A 19,795-nucleotide genomic window follows, 5' to 3' on the forward strand; every position below is an offset into this window, starting at 1 on the left:
ACACATTCTTGCTTCACTGAAAGTCTTACTTTTAAAAACTCCATTCCCAACATTACATATGAAGGACCAGTGTTGTTCTATTTCTCAAACAGTGCAAGTTCTTTCTTCATTTGACTGTTGGAAAGAAAGGCTGTTTATTTGGATTCTTCCTAGGTTTTGAGTTGATCTGAGGCTGGCCCACAGCTTCAGTTAGGTTGAGTTTATCCACACTCAGATATGGAAACTCATGGCTTTCTGCTTAGCTAGGAAGAATTCATTCATCCTAGTACTCAGTCCATCAAGCCTTCCAGGAATCCAAGATTCTTTTGCAATTCCATAGAAAAGTATATTCTTAAATTCTGTCTTAGATGTTCTTGTGACCACAAATTTGAAGGTCTTTGTTATCCTTTTACATCTTAACCATTGTGTTTTATGATTTTCCTTGCATGCAGGCATGTGTGCTTAAATTTTCAAATATTTGGAAGAGTTCAATTTTATTCTCCTTATATCTTCTGTCCCTTACTGTATTTTTCTCATCATCTACTTTTTTTGGTACTTGTTTCAATTTCATCTTCACTACTTTGATGGTTTGTTTTTGTCTTCTGCATCTTTCTTGAAATCTGCTATCTCAGATTTCCTCTCCTCCTCCTTTTGTTTAGTACTTCCTATGTTTTTTTCTTTCTTCTTCCATTTCTTTTTTGGTAGCTTCCTTCGTAGAAACAATTGCTTTACCACAGAAAAGTGTGTGCCACAACTTTTATCCTCCTTATGGCCACCTTTGTGTGATCTGCTGATAAATTTTGTACCTCTCTTCCACATGTTTATCTTAGAGTACCTTTTGTTGAGGTTGTGCCCAGTGTCCTTCATTACTCATTATTGAAGGAGTTGAATTTTCCTGCCAGTTATTTGATAGAGATACTAGGTTAGAACACAGAAACCAAGTAATCTTTCATGATTTATAACTCAGATTCTCTCTTCTGCTTTTCACAAATGCAACACATCACTGTTTGCAATGCTTTGTTTAGCCCCAAACCAAGTTCAGCAGGGTTTTGTCACCAGCCTTGCTTACTCAATTTCTCATACCCTTCCTAACAAGAGATAGAACTTTTTGTCTTTAGAGCAGGCCCCTCATCTTCAGAAAAAATTTTTATTGTTTAAATGTGTGTGCTTTTGAGGTCTACTGTTATTGAACCCATTTGCCACTTTTTTTCACTTCTTACCATGCAACTTTTTTTCAGGTCTCAGGGGCCCTTGGTAGCTCTTACATGTACTTTAAGTTTGTTTATTATATCGTTTGCAAGCTTTAAAAATGTTGATTTCCCTATTGCTTTTATATGATCTTCAGGAGGAAAAGCTCACTTGTACAACCACATTCATATTATAAGTGACCAGAGACCTAAGTTTAACTCATATCTCATAAGACTTATTGTTTTGTCTACTCTCTTGGATGACATTAAACACAACTGTAAAATCAATAACCAAGGACTTAAAATATTAAGTTCTCGAATTCGTCTTATTAAATACATGTAGAGTATTTGTCAACAACTCCTACTAAGGGAGATTTTATTCAGCTGCAATTACTAGAGCAATTCACCTGATTATCAAAATATTTTATTTGATTTCTCACCTAGAAAGTGAATGCATGATAAAATAAGCATTCTAACACTTCAGAAATAGGCAGAGAAAAACGTAGGAGAGCCTCCAGCTTTTCTTAGAGCATTAAGACATGAAGAAGAATACCTAGTAGAGTTGGATGACCTGGGACAGGGTTAGAAGTACAAAGATATATTTCACTGTGAAATTAGAGTAGGCATTGAAGTTGAAGGCTGGCTCCTAGTGAGTTTCCTTCTGGGAACACTAAGCAACCATCAGTACAAAGGTCACAGAAGTATCTTATGAAACCAACGACTTATGACTTTTTGTGGCTATGGAACTGATCAAGTCAGTTGTCAAATGCAGAGTGAGAGCACAGGGGCATCATCCAAAAAGAGAGAAAAGTGAAGGAAAAGGAGAAGGAAAAAAATAAGGGTATTCATATTTATACACATAAATATTTTCTAATATTTTTTCTTTTTTTAATATAGCCTTAAAATACAGGATAATTAAAGATAATGAGGAATTTTCCCTTCTCCCTCTTCCCGAACTCCATCTGGCTCTACATACTGTAGTTTTCTCCAAACTTTTTCCCTCATATGTAGAAAATGACATCTGTACCATCTCCTCAGTAGACTGAGGAGAATTTAGGAGTAGGAATTAGTGAAAAACATGTTATTACCTTTTTTATATAAATATGATCTGAAAATGAAATAACTACAGCTACAGTAGGAGAAGATACTATAACTATACTAACTATAACTACAGTAGGAGAAGATACTAAATATTGAGTTAACATAAAGTTTCAAAACAAAGTATTTTCAAAACGTTAATAAGAGATTTGAGTTGCTTCTTTGACCAGAGCTTTTCAGTAGTGGATTCTGTGTGTGAAATGGCTACACACACTTCAAAGTTTATGATTAAAAATTAATAAGTAAAGTGTTTGTGACAATGTCTAGAAAATAGTACATTTTGAATCTCTCTTTTACAATCATACAAAGTTTACAGCACTTGAAATTATGTTTGAAGAAGCTAACAACTCTTCCTATTCTTTAAAAAAATCAATGTTGAAAATTTTTCATGATAATGTAAATGATTCTTGTATTTTCATCAAATTTCTCTTATCAAGTATATCAAACTAACCACAAAGCTCTAATTTGTGGGGCACACTCTAGAGCAATCATCTTGCTTACTTAGTTTGGATGTTACACTTGGTTTTATTATTTTAGTGATTATTATAGATATTATACCACACAATTCTAACTTACAGAAGACCGAAGTTAATCAATATATTTACCCTTTTTTACAGATAACACAACCTTAGATCATTAACTCCTTTAAGTTCCCTCCCAGGCTCTATGTTTTAATTTATCATTCTTTTGTAACCCAGCAGATATTACAGATATTATCAATTTACGAAGTCAATGTTTATAGATTTACATATATATTTACATATATATTTACATATTTGCCACTTTTCCTGTTCATCATTCATTTTCCCCACTTTAGGTTTTTTTATTTGGGATCATTTACCCTCTGCCTGAAGCATTTTTTTGTTATTGTTTCTTTGTGGGTTTCTTTGTTTTAGAATTTCCTTGAGTGAGTCAGTACTTACTTGCAAACTTTCTCAGTTATTTTAATATATTCCATCAATTCTCTGGAGACTTAGCTATCACTCCAGTCATTTCTTGAGAATAATCTTTCCCTGGACGCTTGTAAGATTCTTCTTTTTATTATTGATGGTCTGCATATTCACTATGATGTATCTCAATGTGGGCTTCTTTTTACTTACACTGCTTGGGATTCACTGGACTTCTTAAATCCTTATTTTAGTGTCTTACTAGTTTCAGAAAATTCCCAGCTGTTATCTATTAAAATGTTGCCTCTACCTTATTCCTTCTCCTTTCCTTCAGATTCCAATTAAATGATCTGAAATCTCCTCTGTCCTCCATGTCTCACCTCTGTATTTTTTTAATCTCACATTTGCTCCATTCTGGATTTCTTCTGAACTATTTTTTAGTTTACTAGTTTGCTTTTCAATTTTGTGTGATGTTATTAAACTCATATAATGAATTTTAAGTTTTGATTATTAAAGTTTTCACTTCTAGAAAGTCTACTGGTCCTTTTTCAAATATGCTTGTTTTGTTTGTTTTTATTTAAAGTATTTCTTTTTAATTAATTTCCACACCCAATGTGGGGCTCGAACTCACAACCCTGAGATCAAGAGCCACATGCTCTACAGACTGAAACAGTCAGGCGCCCCTATGCTAAATTGTTTTAGCTTCTTGTTTTCTGTACATTTTTAAGCTTGTCTCTTACTCTTTTAAAAAGAGTAAACATGACATCTGTATCTAGAATTATGAAGTCTTGCAGGTCTATTTATATTATCTTTTGTTTCTGCAGGCTCTCAATTATGATGCCTTGCTTTTTTCTGTGATGTTCATGTATTTTAACATTTACTCAAAACCTAGGATAAGGTGACTTCAAAAGAACACCTGTGTTGGCTTCTATGACCTGACTGGAGTCACTGTCATTTAATTTCAAACCAAGTTGATGGTTTAAGGGTCTCTGGATTCTATTAGAAAAAGGTTCCAGTTTTCAGCTCTGGCTCCATGTTTTATCTTTCTCAAGTTTCTTAATTGCACTCAATCTCCAAGTCCTCATCCACAAAACAAAGATAACAACAGTACTTATTCTACAGGTATGTTCTAGTAAGTTGTAAAATGCTTAGCACATGGTGCTCAGTGATTAACAGCTATTATCATTATGTCACTTAAAGTGAGTCTTCTCCCAATTTGCCTCAATATCATAAAGTTTTAGAAATATACAAGTCAATAAGAGATAGGCACGAATTAACTATCCACTAGTTAAGCACAGTGGAGAACGGAGACATGTTGCATCACCATGGGCCTTGAAACTAAAGAGCTAAGTTAAACTCTCTTTGCCACTTAGAGTAAACTACCCAACCTCTTCAAGCTCTAGACACTTCATTTGTGAAATGAAGAATAGTTATACCCTTGAGAGCTTTTTCTGAGCAGTAAATGAAATTCTACAATGCATTTAATATTTAAATAAAAGGTAGACATTTTCTACGTAGTAATGACAAAGATGAAATTATTAAAATGATTTTGGCAATTCTATAAAAGTGGAAAAGCAATCTAATGAGACCTAATTCTACTAAATTTTCTGTGAGGGTAAAAAAACTATTTTAGAACTTTCCTGAAATTATATATATCACAATATATATATTTGCCAAATAAATTTACTAAAGTATATTTGTGATATTCATTCAGGATTTTTAACCTATTATGTTATAACACCGATGGGTCCCTGAAGTACAGAGATGAATGCCTTTGAATAATTAATAGATAGAGGAGTCAGATATTTAATCAAATTAGTATGAGTAATGAGATAGTACAGACATATACAAGTGTTATGACAACACAGATTTAATAGACAAGATATTTAAACTAAGCAAGAAGAGACACTGTCAACAGAAATGGGAGGCTGAGATGCATAACATAGAAAATATTACTATTTGGTAAAGAGCAAACAGCGAAAACAAAAAGTATGTTGGAGCGTCTGGGTGGCTCAGTTGGTTAAGCCTCCGACTCTTGATTTTGGCTCAGGTCATGATCTCACACTTTGTGGGTTTGAGCCCAGCATCTGGCTCTGCAATGACAACATGGAGCCTGCTTCGGATTCTGTGTCTCCCTCTCTCTCTCTCTGCCCTTCCCTGCTTGTGCTGCCTCTCTCTCTCTCTCTCTCTCTCTCTCTCTCTCAAAAATAAATAAATAAACTCAAAAACAAACAAACAAAAAAGATGTTTTATGGAACAGGTGGAAGACGAGACTTGAAAGACAATTTAAAGCCATACTGTGCGGGTATATATATGCTATGTTTAGGGATTTGGACTTTTATAACATAGATACTGGGAAGCCACTGAAATGCTAAATGGCCACAATGACAGGATCAGATTTCTACATTTACAAGGGTACAGGATGGACTGGTTAGAATGAAGAAGAGAGGCAGCCAGCTAGAAAAATAGCACAATAATCAAAACTAGAGACAAGACGTATAAGAAAAACACAATATCAAATGCTTCACTATGATATTAAAATTTCTCTTTCAATGCCTTGGGAGAATGCTCTTTGAATTCAGAATAACTGCTTCTCAATTTTTCTAAAATCACTTCTAAATAGGTAAAGTGCATTGTTATTATTCACATATCATAAAAAATTTATTAGATTTACCTTAAAATATTTATTGAAAAAATGCAACGTAAATGAATTTTCTTTTGAAAATCAGGTGCAAAAGAAATCCATTTACTAAACCCTAAAAAACGTATAAAGGTTGTTTGTTTTTTATAGAAATAGCCTTCATCTTCTTTTTTTTTTAAAAAGAACACTAGTCCTTTATGACTAGGGGTGGGGGTGGAAACAATAATCAGCTAAGATTAAAACACTATTGTAATGAAAAGTTCAGAATCTTGACCTAACTAGTCTAAGAGAATGTCACTAAGACTCATCAGAAAAGGGTGACTTGGAATAAAAGCATAAAGAATTGAACCCCTAACCCTCTCCACTCCCCACTCCCATCCTGCTGCTTGAACGTGCTCAGTAAAGGAGTGACCAGTTCTTTGATCTCTTCTCTTTAAAAACAACTAAATAGCTCTTGTTTTGACTCCGTAATTAAATTTCTTCCTTGTAACAGGGATTTCATTTCTATATTGGTGACTGAGTTGGGTTTTAAGGAAACTGATAATGAAAAAGACATTTTAATATATCTTCTATTTTATAATATTTTCCAGTATATCTAAATTTAAATAATTTCATGGATGTCCTGACTTCTTTCCATGAGTAAAATTTTCTTTAATCAGACAGGGTCTATGTACACAGGCCGAGTAAATTAGCTCCCGCCTCACAGCGCCTGAGAAAATGAATTGCTTAAGAAGATTAGAGTCATTTTCTTTACTTAAAGATATTCCTGACAACCCACACTGAAATTACACAAGATTAACTCCATTAACACCATTTCCCATTCTTTAAAGTAGTAGCTTTCCAGAAAGCAGCATTTAGACTGAATAGTTCAAAGCATATTTTAAGAAGAGATCTCAAAATGCTTAGAAATGCTAATGTAAGTATCATGTAAGGATTCAGAATGAGGTGCTGAGAGGTCAAGTAACATATTATTGGCCGTATAGTGAGCCATACGTGAAATGGAAAGACACTGCTTGTTTTTTTCCTTGCCATTTAGTCCACATATTCTTTTTGCAGATGACATTTCAAATCAAATATCTTAAAGGATATAACACTGTTAATCCCTCAAAGGCACAGATATTATCTGACTTATTTTGTCTTTCCCCATAGTATTTTACAGAGTGCCTTTAACTTAGGGACACTCAAATATCTGTTGGTTATTATGTCAGGCATTTGGCATTGCTTGGTAGCCTATCAAAAATAGGTAAAGCAGAAGGGCTTAGGAAAAATAGACTAAATACCATAAGACATCAAGCTATCTCTAAGAACCTTTCTGAATCTGAAAGCAAAATCCATATCACAGGCACTAAACTTTAAACTATTTATATTAACTGTCATTAGTGCCATTAAAACATATAATGCATATTTCTCTGGCAGTATTTTGGCATAAGCCACCAGAAGAACCATTCTGAAAATAATGCAACTATAGTCCATCAATTCTCTTACCTTACCTTCTCTAAACTGTACGTATTCGTCAAGGTTTTTAACTGTAAAATTAATATACAAATACATTCTTATTTAAAAACCCAAACACTTCAGAGGTAAATAGAGAAAAAAATGAAAAGTCCTATTTTCCTTACTCCAGCATCTTCCTGCAGCCTCTTCTCCTATCCCTATGTTATGTTAAAACTCTGTACCGTTAACCTGGGGCTTCACTTTCTTTTTAAGGTAGTTCCCAGGTGGGAAATATTGAAAACACTGACCTAGATAATTCTTAAATATCTTAATTTGAATGAATTGCTGAATTCCCAGATTTAGAAAGTGTTTTTCGCTTACAAAAAAATAAGTAAATCTAAAAGTGTGCTGAATTATACTTACTTTATGCAAAGACAGAGTCAGATCAGATCTCAAGGGGGAAGTCATTAACCAATCTACCGTAAAACTTTCATCGGCACGGTAATGTAACATTAACTATCATAACACTAGCTGGCACTGAGAATTTACTAGATGCTAGACACTGTCGTTAGTGTTTCAGAAGATTTTCTAAAAAAAGCAGCAACTCTCTCACCATGCTTTTTCAACAATACTACTATTGTGCCAGGTACCATCTAAAATAACCTCCTATATGACCTATGATAATTTTGTCTAACATTGTGATACGAGTCCCAAAGTATTCTGGAAAATAACCCAAAGTGATTTGGGAACTTCCTGAAGGATCTGCTTTACTTTTATTTTAGTCTCAGAATCTCAAAAGAAATCTTGTTTCTCTCAAGACATGCTCCAGTACGTCTATTAATCAGGAGCAAGTAATACTGAATCGGTGGAAATGAAAGTCATTACCAAAAAAACGTGTTTTCAGAAGGCAAATATTAGGTAGATAAAAACAGTACTGATCCATGAAGCATAATCAAGTTTAACCACACACTATCTTGTTTGACCTTAACTAGGTCAGTAAACCACTCAGATATATTCCCATCTTCTTTTTTTAATTGTTTGTTTTAGTTTATTCTATTTTTTGAGACAGACAGCAGGGGAGGGGCAGAGAGAAGGAGAGCGAGAATCCCAAGCAGGCTCGACACTGTCAGTGCAGAGCCTGATGTGGGGCTCGAACTCATGAACCATGAGATCATGACCTGAGCCAAAGTTGGATGCTTAACCGACTGAACCACTCAGGCGCCCCTATTCCCATCTTTAAAATCAGGGAAAATACCACCTACCTGTAGGTTGGGTCTATGGATTAAAATGAGAAAAGCGAATGTGCTGGCACAACAAACCCTCAATAAAGGTTACTTGAATCAAAAGCTGCATACGACTTGCAGTTCAGGGTAAGCCACAAAAACCTCAATTTGTTTCACCTCAGTAATCCTGATGCACTATTGCTCAGTTTCAAGAGCAACCTAGAAAATTAAAACTAATTCAAAGATTATTCTTCTGAAGGCCTGAAATGCTCAGGAGAACTGCAAAAACCTAGGTGACTGGTCAGCATATGGTCCAAAGTACATTCGAGGCCTTAAATGGAAAAAAAAATTCACATGTCAAATATTACAGGCATATAAAATAATTTTCTACATGAACAGTATCTGAATACATTTTATCGTGACTTGAAATAAGTTCAGTGATTCTTTCTTTACATATGGCCAAAGTATTAAATAAATAAATAAAATAAATAAAGAAGATATCTAAAATTATAGTGCCATCTACAGGCAAAGAAAATAATATCAATGATGGCACATCTTAATGCTTTCATATCTTCTAATTGCAATTCAACATATAAGACACCTAGAGTGTCACAATTTGCATAATTCATTTTCTGATTACATTTGTGGGATATAATTTATCATGAGACGAAACATTTTTTCTAAATTTTTTACTACTTAATATAGCATTTTATTTTCAATAAATATTAAAATGATAAAGGTAATTTTTTAAAAAACCAATGATAGGAGCACCTGGGTGGCTCAGTCGGTTGAGCATCTGGCTCTTGATTTCAGCTCAGGTCATGATCCCAACGTCGTGGGATCAAGCTCTGTTTGTGTGGAGCCCGCTTAGAATGCTCTCTCTCTCTCTCCCTCTGCCCCTCTCCCTTGTTCCCACTCTTTCTAAAATAAAATTTTTAAAAATTAATGAATTAAAAAAAAAATGGTACTACAACCTCCAATTTTTGTGTTCTGAGATCTGTTTATTATTAAAATATATAATGACAACAGCACCTGGGTGGCTCTGTCGGTTAGGCATCCAACTTCAGCTCAGGTTGTGACCTCATGGTTCATGAGTTCAAACCCCACATGCGGCTTTGCGCTGACAGCACGGAGTCTGCTTGGGATTCTCTCTCTCTGCCCCTCACCCACTCTCTCAAAATAAATAAACTTTAAAAAAAAAATACTGAAAACACACCCTGTTTAAAAAGATAATATATGTAATGACAAAAAAGACACTTATTTTCATGTTTTTCTCTTCCTTTCCAAACTTGAATCTGTGGATACTTATTTAACAATAACTAAGTGCCAGGTATTTTTCCAAGGTGCTTTACATATGTGAACTTGGTATGGACTCACTTTACATATATGAACATATATGAATTCACAATAATCCTATGAGGGAGGTACACTACCATTCTCGTTTTATAGATGTTGAAACCAAAGCACACAAAGCTTAAACAACTTGTCCAAGGCCACATGCTACCTGGCAGAGCCAAGGTTCAAACTGGGGGAGTTTGTCCCCACTAACTGTGCTTTTAGTTGCTATGCTAAAGTGCCTCTCTTTGAAAGAGCTGCATTCAGTGTTTATACTGCATTTGTAATGTCTATCTTCTGGTTTTGAGGGGCAACATTTTTTTCACATACGTAAAACCTTTATCATCATTTAAAATAATTTTTAATAACTACATGTTTTGCCATCAAGTTGATACATCTCATTTTATTTTGTTATCTAATGCTGGACTTTCAAACTATAATTTCTTTCACTCTGTATAAAAATGTTATAATGAGCAAGTTTTGTGTTGCATGTAACTTTTTTCCTTCTTTTGAATTTAATTTCCTTATGCTACTATACCCAAAATAGTTTCACTGACTTAAGTATATAAAAGTGCCAAATACTGACATACAATGCTCTATACTGCTTTTTAAATGTCACCATATTATACTACCAGCAATGAAAGGATGCTAGACCTTCGAAACCAATATATACCACCACCACCCCAAATTTAACTGATATATATAAGTGGTTAAGGATGGTTTACGACGTGGGATAGTTAAATATTTCAATTTTCAAATAGGCAAAATGTTTTCTTCCTCTAGCAACATAAAAGGTGGAGACAATTCTATTACTTGTTGCTTATGAGGTTGTGCTGTCCTGATTCTTTAGTAAGTCTCAAAAAGAGTCAACAAGATACTCAAAGTGACTTGTAAGTGTCAGAGCTGGAGTCTGAGCCCAGATCTGTCTGACTCTAAAATTTGTTTTTGATGACAGAGAAAAGAATCACAGAAAGCCAAGAGGGTCAATGTATATCGAGATAAGGAAATTGTATGAAAAATTTATTTCAATCTTCACTGAAGATTATTTATCTCATAAAGAGGTAAATTACCCCGGGGTAGCTACCATAATAGAAATTATATTTCCCTAATGTATTATTCTGGTAAATGATTTCAAAAATGGAGAATGACAATAATAATTAACAAAATGCTTCATTTACCTTTCTAACCATACGCTTTCATTAAAATCTAGTTTCATCTACATTCTAAGCAAGTAGAGGATATCAACATTACTCCAAACATGTTTTTTTTACATGTTACCTTGCAGTATTATATGCTCTGAATAGTCCAGAAAGATTGTAAACTTTATAGCACAGAATAAAGGTCACTGAAACATTAGATCATAGAAAGAACATAAGCTTTGCAGTCTTAAATTCAAACGCTGCCACTTACTAGCTCTATGTCCTCTGGAACATCAGCAGCAAATTCCTAGTTCCTCAGGATGTTTTGTAATTACAGGAGATAACAATTATAAAGCTCCTGGTAAATGGTAGATGCTCCAGAAATTTTAGCTCCCTCTCTTCTAAAGAATGACAGATATGATTAGATCAAGGCTAATGGTTCTAAAAGTCATGCTTCATTATCTCCCTCAGACAGACCGTAGCATAACACGAAGCATCAAGATCAAAAGAGATCAAAAGAGATAAAGTTGCTTCATCAATGTGGGAACCTTCCATTTTGACATCAGTATCATGTTCTTCCTTTAGTTGGTATGAGACATTGTGGGGACATTTCAATATCTGTCTATAGCATCCTGGAACATTCAGTTTCAGAGTAGGTACTTTAAACCTACATGTCTGTAGTCCATCTCTGCTAAGTATTTCCTGGTACCACTGCCCTACTTTGTTCTTCGGGTATTGAATATTGTATCCAAGCACTGGAAGAACCACCTGTGTAGAAGGGAAAAAATACAGATGAAACAGCCTTCAGAAAAATACATGATCATTGTAACACTGAGATTTGGTATATGAAATAATCCTTGAGATATGATCATTATGTCTCAGGATATAAACATCACAATCGGCCTAAAACATGCTACTGACCACCACACTACTTTGATTATTTTAAATGCTGCCAGGCAGAGAGCTAACTAAAATCAAGAAGGGTTCACAATAACCAAGGTAACCAACTCAAGTCAGATACTACTAGACAAACTATGTTAATGCAGAAGAGAGGAAACAAGAAGTTCTGGTACATTTAATTAGCCGACAAAGACTTAACCTCAACGTAGTCATTCAATCCTAAAAGCGTATTGCTTCTATAACACAAAGATGAATCCCTACTGTTCAATAATATAACTGGTATTTTGGCTGATGATGTTATATTCTTCTTACTTATTTAAAAACATGAAAGCGAACCACTAGCAGCATATACAGCTGCTTATGCCTTTTGTAAGGCTCTCCTCCTTTGCAGGTGATTTCTAGACATTTTTCTTGAACTACTGGTACCAAACGGTTAGTCAGAAAAAGGAACAAGGTAAAAAATTCAAATGCACACAACATGAATGGATTTCAAATTAATTATGCTAATTGAAAGAAGCTAGACACAAAAGGCCATATACTATAAGATTCCATTTGACATTCTTTCAAAGGCAAAACTATAGGGACAGAAAATGGACAAGCTCCTGCCAGGGACTAGGGGTACGGGTTGACTAAAAAGGGGCACAGGGAAATTTTAGGGAGAGATGAAAATGTTACTTTATCTTGATTTCTGTGGTGGTCATTAAGCCTGTATGTGTTTATCGAAACTCTTAGAATTGGAAACTGAGAAGAGTGAATTTTATTGTATATAATTGCACCTGAATTAAAAAGTGGTTAAAAAAAAGGAAGGTAGAGAAGAAAACTAATCAACATTTTGTCTTTTGGACACAATATCTCAATATCTACATTTAGACCAAAGTGATGCCAATTCTTAAGCAAAGTTACCTGATGTATTGCATATGTGTTAGCTGATTCCTCTTCTTCAGTTACTAGATGAACCTATTTTTTAAAAACATGACAAAAATATGGATGATTCATTCCCTCAATTTTCCCTGTTATGTATAATTCGACTCCCATGCTGAATATACATGTACCCAAACAAGAGTATGTTCACAATTTGTTTCTAGACTGCATAAAAATTAGAACACTTCCTGCTTTAACCAAGTCAAATTGGAACACGTAGAGAATGGAAGTAGCTTAACACTCTGAGGTGATGATTTCACCTTATCACCAACTTTTCCTGACTTACAAAGTTGTTACACTGAATCAAAACTCCACTCTCTGAAACCACCACACCCTCCGCCACCTCTGTCCCCAACAAATATCATAATACTCTCCGAGAAGTGGTGTTTCTCAAAACGTGTTTCACAGAACAGTAATAGGAGGCAGGGGAAAAAAAAGAGGTATGTGGTAAGTCTGAGAAATGCTGCTATAGGACACTACAGAATAGGTCATTCTGATTTCTCTAACATATGAAACTCAGGTATAAAGGCAGCTGTCATCACTAAACAAGGATGAACAGGACCCCCACCTTCCAAAGCATTCATCACATAATGTAGTGTCCAGATCCCCTCTAACTCTGCTGGCTTTCCCTTCAAGTCTGCCTACTCTAATCAATAGATTAGATGCTTCCCTTTTCTGTTTTTCATTTTGGGTTTGTATGTTTGCTTATTGGTAAGTTTTTTAATTGCTGCACTCAAAAATGGATATAAAACTCTAGATGTGATCTGACCAAATCCATGGGATGAGGGTCTCTCCTGCATCATCATTTCCAGCTTTTTGTCTTTCACAAACTCATAAGCCTATGAAAATACCAGAAAATGTGGTCAAGTACAGAAGACCATGTTTTGTGTTTGGAGAACTCCCTCCAGATTGATATCAATCAATTTTTTGATTAACAAACATACTTTTGGTGTATGGTTACTCCCCAACTATGAATTCACCTAATTTTTTAATTAATTCACCTAACACATTTCTCTATCTTGTTCACAAAAAATTATAAGAAAATCTACCTTGTGACTTGAAATAAAGGTATATCTGTACCTGTCTAGTAATCCTATCAAGAAGGGAATCACAATAGTGTCCTATAGTTTCCTACAATTTTTAACTGTAGATGCACAACATGATATGCCCCATATACCATTTATTAGAAACTTGATTGTCTTTTTCTTTTCATATGTTACCATTTTGGATCTGTAAGTCTCGCTTTTTCTTTTCTTAGTACGTACTAATAGAGTATAAATGATTGGTCTTACAATATATAAAGACTTTTAGTTTTTTGCTAATAGAAGGAAACTTAGCAAGACATGAGGAAGAAAATGTTCTCCTTTCTCTTACAGCTCCAAAAGAAAAGCAGATACACTTCTGATCCTGCAACTCTCCTTGCAAAATGTTACGTTGAACAAAGTCTTATAAGACATGTATTTCAGAGATTATTACCATATCTTGTCAAAGTAACCTTTAATATCTGAAAATCTGAATTAGTAACGGCTAACTTACTAAATAATGCGTAGCACAGGTAATATTTAAAAGAACATGTTTCCTGGAATATGAGAAAAAAACATGATTTTTCAGTATTTATAAAAAGGAGATCACTGATAGCTCTTCTTCCACTCACATGAGGTAAAGCCTATAATGCTGTATTTCTTTTTACACAGTTTCAGATGTTGTCTCAGTTAAATGACCATTCTTAGTGATTTATGCTCCCAGTAATCCCTTTCTTGACTAAATATTTATAAGCCACCCACCCATTCAATGAAACAGTGAAGCAGACATCTGTTGCTCTGGCTTATTCAGCCTTTACTCTCTCTTTTCCAGTAGTAGCACCCTCATTACCAGGTCGCAAATGTGATTTTTATGGGGTGGTTCCAGGAAGGATCCTTTGGAACACAGGCTTAGCCAATGACATACTCCAGGCCACAATAATTGGTTTGGGCCTGGATATGGGACCCAAGCCTGGTCACTCCTAGCCAGAGAGACCTAATCCCATGGCTTTTATTCCATGGGGGAAAAAAGTCCTCTTCTCTACAAGGTGGTTTTTTGTTTGTTTGTTTTTGTTTGTTTTTGCAGTCACATTAATCTGGGTTTTTGTTTGTTTTTTTAATATAATTTATTGTCAAGTTAGCTAACATACAGAGTATACAGTGTACTCTTGGCTTTGGGAGTAGATTCCCATGATTCATCACTTACACACAAGAGATAAGCTTAGAGATGCTCATGACCATCTTGCCACTAAAAGAATGAGCCAGACTCAGAATGGCTCTAACATAGGAAAGCAGAGCTGAAAGATGAAGAAAAGAAGATAGAGATTATTTAAGATACCGCTTCATCTGGATAGAGCTGCGCCTGAATCAGCGCCTTGGTTATGAAGGCCAATGAATTCCTGTCTGCTTTGCCTTAAGTTAGTTTGAGGTGGATCTCCATTACTTAAAACAAAAACAAAAACAAAACAAACAAAAACCTTAATTCATAAATCCAGACTGTGCCATTAATTTAGATAAAGTTTCCTTTACATAGAGTTCAGAGTCTATCTTTCTATTTTTCTTCCTTTTTGAACAACTGGCCCATGTTCTCTCTAGATGCAGACACCTTTTCTATATTCCATGATTTCTCTGCTAGGGACCAATTCAGGCTAGGGTCTTTTTAATTCTGCTACCTATGTCACTTAATCTGTCTCCTCTCCAGTCTGGGTCTCGATTTTCATTTCTACAAAATGGGAGTTAAGAAAGAGAGTCTCTAAAACCCTTTTCTCATCTAGAACTCAATGATTTTATGATGTTATATATGAAATTACTACTCAAAATACCTTCACTAACTTTTATAACGTATTTCTGAGACTAACTTGAGATAATGTTATTTTTGCATTTTAATTTATTCTTTGCATTATATATAAAATAAATTTCTTTACTTGATTTATATAATTCAGTTTCATTATTTTAACTGTTCAAGCCCAAGATAAAAATACTAGTTGGACAGAGAAGAAATTGAAAGAGAAACTTTCCATTATAAAAATTTTATAAAATTTATATTAAAATTTTTATAATTTATAAAAAAAGCAAGTTGTAAATGGCAATTATATAAAATCACATTTATATAAAATACATCCAAACATTATACACCCTATATACCATCATTATAAAAACTGTATTTTTTCCTTTTCATATTTTAAGTTCCGAGCTCCTAAGCCCTGCCTTTGCTTTTATTCATGTTAGCTAATAGAATAAAAATACACTTTTCTATAGATATTTATGTGAAAGCATAGAAAAAGGTCTAGAAGAACATATATGAAAAAAACAGAGGTTGATTTCCTGGACACACAATAAGAGTGGTGGCAAGATGACAGCTTTGTATATAAAGTTTCAATTTTTCACTTTTAATGGCACTATTTTGTGCATTACTTCTGTAATTTTTTTAATGTGTTCTTTAAAGGAAGGTTTACTACGTTTGTACCTTTTACTTAATACCAGTGACTATTTTTATCTTTCTGTTTACAGATAGGTGTTAAGCCTCAGTTAACAGCATAGAAGCAGAAGATAAGCAAATAAATACAAGCCAAAAAAATAAAATGTGTGTTTAGTGCTAAATGATTTCTAAAAACAAGCTTCTCTAATATTCCAAGTGTAGTAACAACTCTTTGAAAACTTTGATGAAAGGATACTTACTTTATTATTTGGGAAATGTTCATCGTCAACATCTTCACCCAAACAGACCAAATCACCCTCTACTACTCTTGACCCATAGGTTCCAAGTCTGTAGGATACTGCCTCATTCCAAATTTTACTGCTATATGCATGAACGTAGAATATGCGCATAGAATGGGGAAAAGAGAACCACGCCTGGATACAACCCTCCTCCGTCATGCCAAAGCGATGCAGTGACTCCAACAATGCTCTCTCTCGAACTTTGAATTCAGGCATCAATGAAAGTGTGCCTTTAGCATCCTCTGAAATAAAGAGAAAATCAGTGAGTCAACTACTTTCCTTTAAAGGCCAGTTATAAGTACCTTTATTATGCCCTCTAAATGAGAGGCAATGATCTGTGTCATCTTATAAACCTGAATATGAAGATGATGCTTATTACCAACTATAAACCTAGCTATACCTGAAGAGTTTGTTTGTTTAATAAAGATCATTAGTCATATAGTCCATTCTCCATTCATTTTCCCTGCTTTAAAAAAAACAGCAAAAAGCACATTAGTAATACCTACTTCAGAATGGAGATAAACTAACTGGAAATTATTCAGAGGACCTCTTTTAAAAAAGGCATGAAATAAACCTGTGAGCCTATAGATTTTTAAAGAGCTATTATGAACACTTATATAGAATATTTGGAATAAGAAAGGTTGGATCCTTCATGTGTGCTAACAGGCCTTCCTAATGGGGTGCTTTTTAAAATTAAATTGATGGACTCTACAGCAAAGAGGCTTATCCAGGTAGGAATCCTCATTTTAGTAAATGTGCCACATGTTGCTCATGCACACTGAACTGTATGAATCATTGCCGTAAGGACATTATGTTCTCTGGACTCTAAATAATACAAACACATATGTCATTTCGAGAGTGAAACTCCATGTAGATTGACTCTAGAACCCATACTCATAACAACTTTTCTTTAGTGCTTCTCATTAAACATTCTGCATTATAAACCATCACATTGGGCTAAAGTGTCAAAATTGACAGGGCTGAATGGAGACTAAGCCCAAATCAATGCACAAAGTATTGGATACAACAAATAATACTTTTATGTAGTTGGTTTTTCAGTCCCCCCGAGTTGTAGCATATACTTCCATCAGTACCAGTTTAGAATTTGGAATTCTTATCTCCTCTGAGGGTACAGACCAAGAAAATCTAAGAAGCTATTTCTCCCCTTACTCCTACCCCCAGGCAAGAGTTAAAACAGACAAGAGTTCTGGATATTTGGCCCAAACTAAAGTGTCTTGGGCATGTAATAAAATTATTAAATATATAACATACTATAATCTATTTCCTATCACATTTATGTTGCAATGAATGCCCGCCTAATGACATACATTTATATTATAGATTTGCATGACTATGTATGGGGTAAAGAAACTTTTAAATACCAGTTTGAAGAAAATATTTCTTTGCTCTGTTTACAGGATCATCCAAGTCTTCTGGTGTAAGAAATAATTTTACAGCCTCCACCTTTAAAAATCAAGCAAGCAAACATAGTAAATGAAAATGACAAATTACTTTTTTAAAAAATGTTTATTTATTTTTGAGAGAGAAAGCATGACAGGGAGGGGCAGAGAGAGGGAGAGAGAGAGAATCACAAACAGGCTCCATGCTGTCAGCACAGAATCGGATGCTGGGCTCAAACTCACAAATTGCGAGATCATGACCTGAGCCAAAATCAAGAGTCAGATGCTTAATTGACTGAGCCACCCAGGTGGTCGCAAATCACGTTTTTAAAAAAGATGCAAATTCTCTAGCATCATAAAAAAAAAAAAAAAAAATAGGCACTTAACCAATGATATTTGGTGCTGCAATTTTATCTTCAAGCTTTCAAAAATTAAACAGTGTTAAATTGGTAAATAAATCTGTACCAAGCAACTTTACACACAGGTTTAAATTCTGAACTGGGGCAGCCGGGTGGCTCAGTTGGTTGAACATCTGACTTCGGCTCAGGTCATGATCATGCAGTTCGTGGGTTTGAGCCACATGTCAGGCTCTATGCTGACATCTCAGAGCCTGGAGCCTGCTTTGGATTCTGTGTCTCCCTCTCTCTCTACTCCTCTCCCATTCATGCTCTGTCTCTCAAAAATAAATAAAAGTTAAAAAAAATTAAAACAAAATATTCTCAACTGGAAAAAGTGCCTGCCATCACTTCCATATTCTACTTCTGTCATTCCTTATCTCTATCACTGAGTTACGACTGCATGTATGAACTAATGACATAAAACTCAGACCTGACCAACATAGACAACAAAAACAGGGGAGGTAATAAGCATAGGAAAATGGTGAACCACTAATTTCATTCCAGTTCTCAAGTTTTGGAATGCTTTGGTCTTTAAAATAATTGCCAAGGGGCGCCTAGGTGGCTCAGTTGGTTAACCCGCCGACTTCGGCTCAGGTCATGATCTCACAGTCCGTGAGTTCAAGCCCCGCATTGGGCTCTGTGCTGACAGCTCAGAGCCTGGAGCCTGTTTCAGATTCTGTGTCTCCCTCTCTCTGACCCTCCCTCGTTCATGCTCTGTCTCTCTCTGTCTCAAAAATAAATAAACGTTAAAAAAAAAAATTTAAAAAAAATTTGCCAAAATCTTTTTTTTATTGCCAATATTAATATTTTCTTTTGCAAACTAAATAGATTAAAAGAAGTTCCTTTTTTTTAATGCTATCTATGAGGTCCTGTATATTATTATTATTATTATTATTATTATTATTATACTGTCTCCAGCATGGTGATTCATAAGTATATGTTTTAGAGTAGGAAAGGATCTTAAAATAGATCATTCAACCTAAAATCCCAGTCTTATTTTACAGTATTCATTCATCCATTCAAACAAATATATGTTAAGAAGCTAATTCATTCAAATAAATATTACTAAGCATCTGTGATGTGCTAGGCACTATGCAGAGTACCAGGGATGGAATGTTGAGCAAGAGAGACATAGTGTTTGTTTACTGGAAAAGATTAAATAAACATTAACAGTAAAATATAATAAAACCTAAGATAGGAAATCCAAGAGGCTTTGAAGTCACAAGATAAGAATAATTCAATTTTTCTTGGGAATGGGATGAGAATTTAAATTGAGATGCAAAGAATATAAAGGTTGGAGAGAAAATGTTTCCAAGGAAAGAAAATATGGCTTTCTAGCATGGGGCCAACCTCGAGGTTGGCCCCCGCTGATCTCCATTCCCTGGTACTCATGCCTCGTGCAGTCCTCTTCTGTACTTACCAGGGTGGATCTGCGTGCCCAGTGAGTAAAACAGAGCAAAAGTGACGATGTCACTTCTAAGATTACATTATAAAAGACACTTCAGGGGCGCCTGGG

The 19,795-nt window shown here is 34.8% G+C and overlaps 1 protein-coding gene across 3 annotated transcripts in view; it reads right to left on the minus strand.

Moving 5' to 3' along the window:
* Nucleotides 1–9,692: 9,692 nt before the first annotated feature.
* Nucleotides 9,693–19,795, minus strand: part of PUS7L (pseudouridine synthase 7 like) — a 33,499-nt gene continuing 23,396 nt past the window's right edge. For all 3 annotated transcript variants that reach the window (XM_042946293.1, XM_042946292.1, XM_042946294.1), the window contains 4 exons: nucleotides 17,864–17,945; nucleotides 16,443–16,723; nucleotides 12,727–12,780; nucleotides 9,693–11,691 (listed from right to left, as the gene is read on the minus strand). In XM_042946293.1, the coding sequence (XP_042802227.1) occupies nucleotides 11,365–11,691; nucleotides 12,727–12,780; nucleotides 16,443–16,723; nucleotides 17,864–17,945 (744 nt within the window). In that variant the 3' untranslated portion in view covers nucleotides 9,693–11,364. The remainder of the gene's footprint in view (nucleotides 11,692–12,726; nucleotides 12,781–16,442; nucleotides 16,724–17,863; nucleotides 17,946–19,795) is intronic.

The sequence above is a fragment of the Panthera leo genome, chromosome B4 (assembly GCF_018350215.1).
Source record: "Panthera leo isolate Ple1 chromosome B4, P.leo_Ple1_pat1.1, whole genome shotgun sequence".
Classification (NCBI taxonomy): domain Eukaryota; kingdom Metazoa; phylum Chordata; class Mammalia; order Carnivora; family Felidae; genus Panthera; species Panthera leo.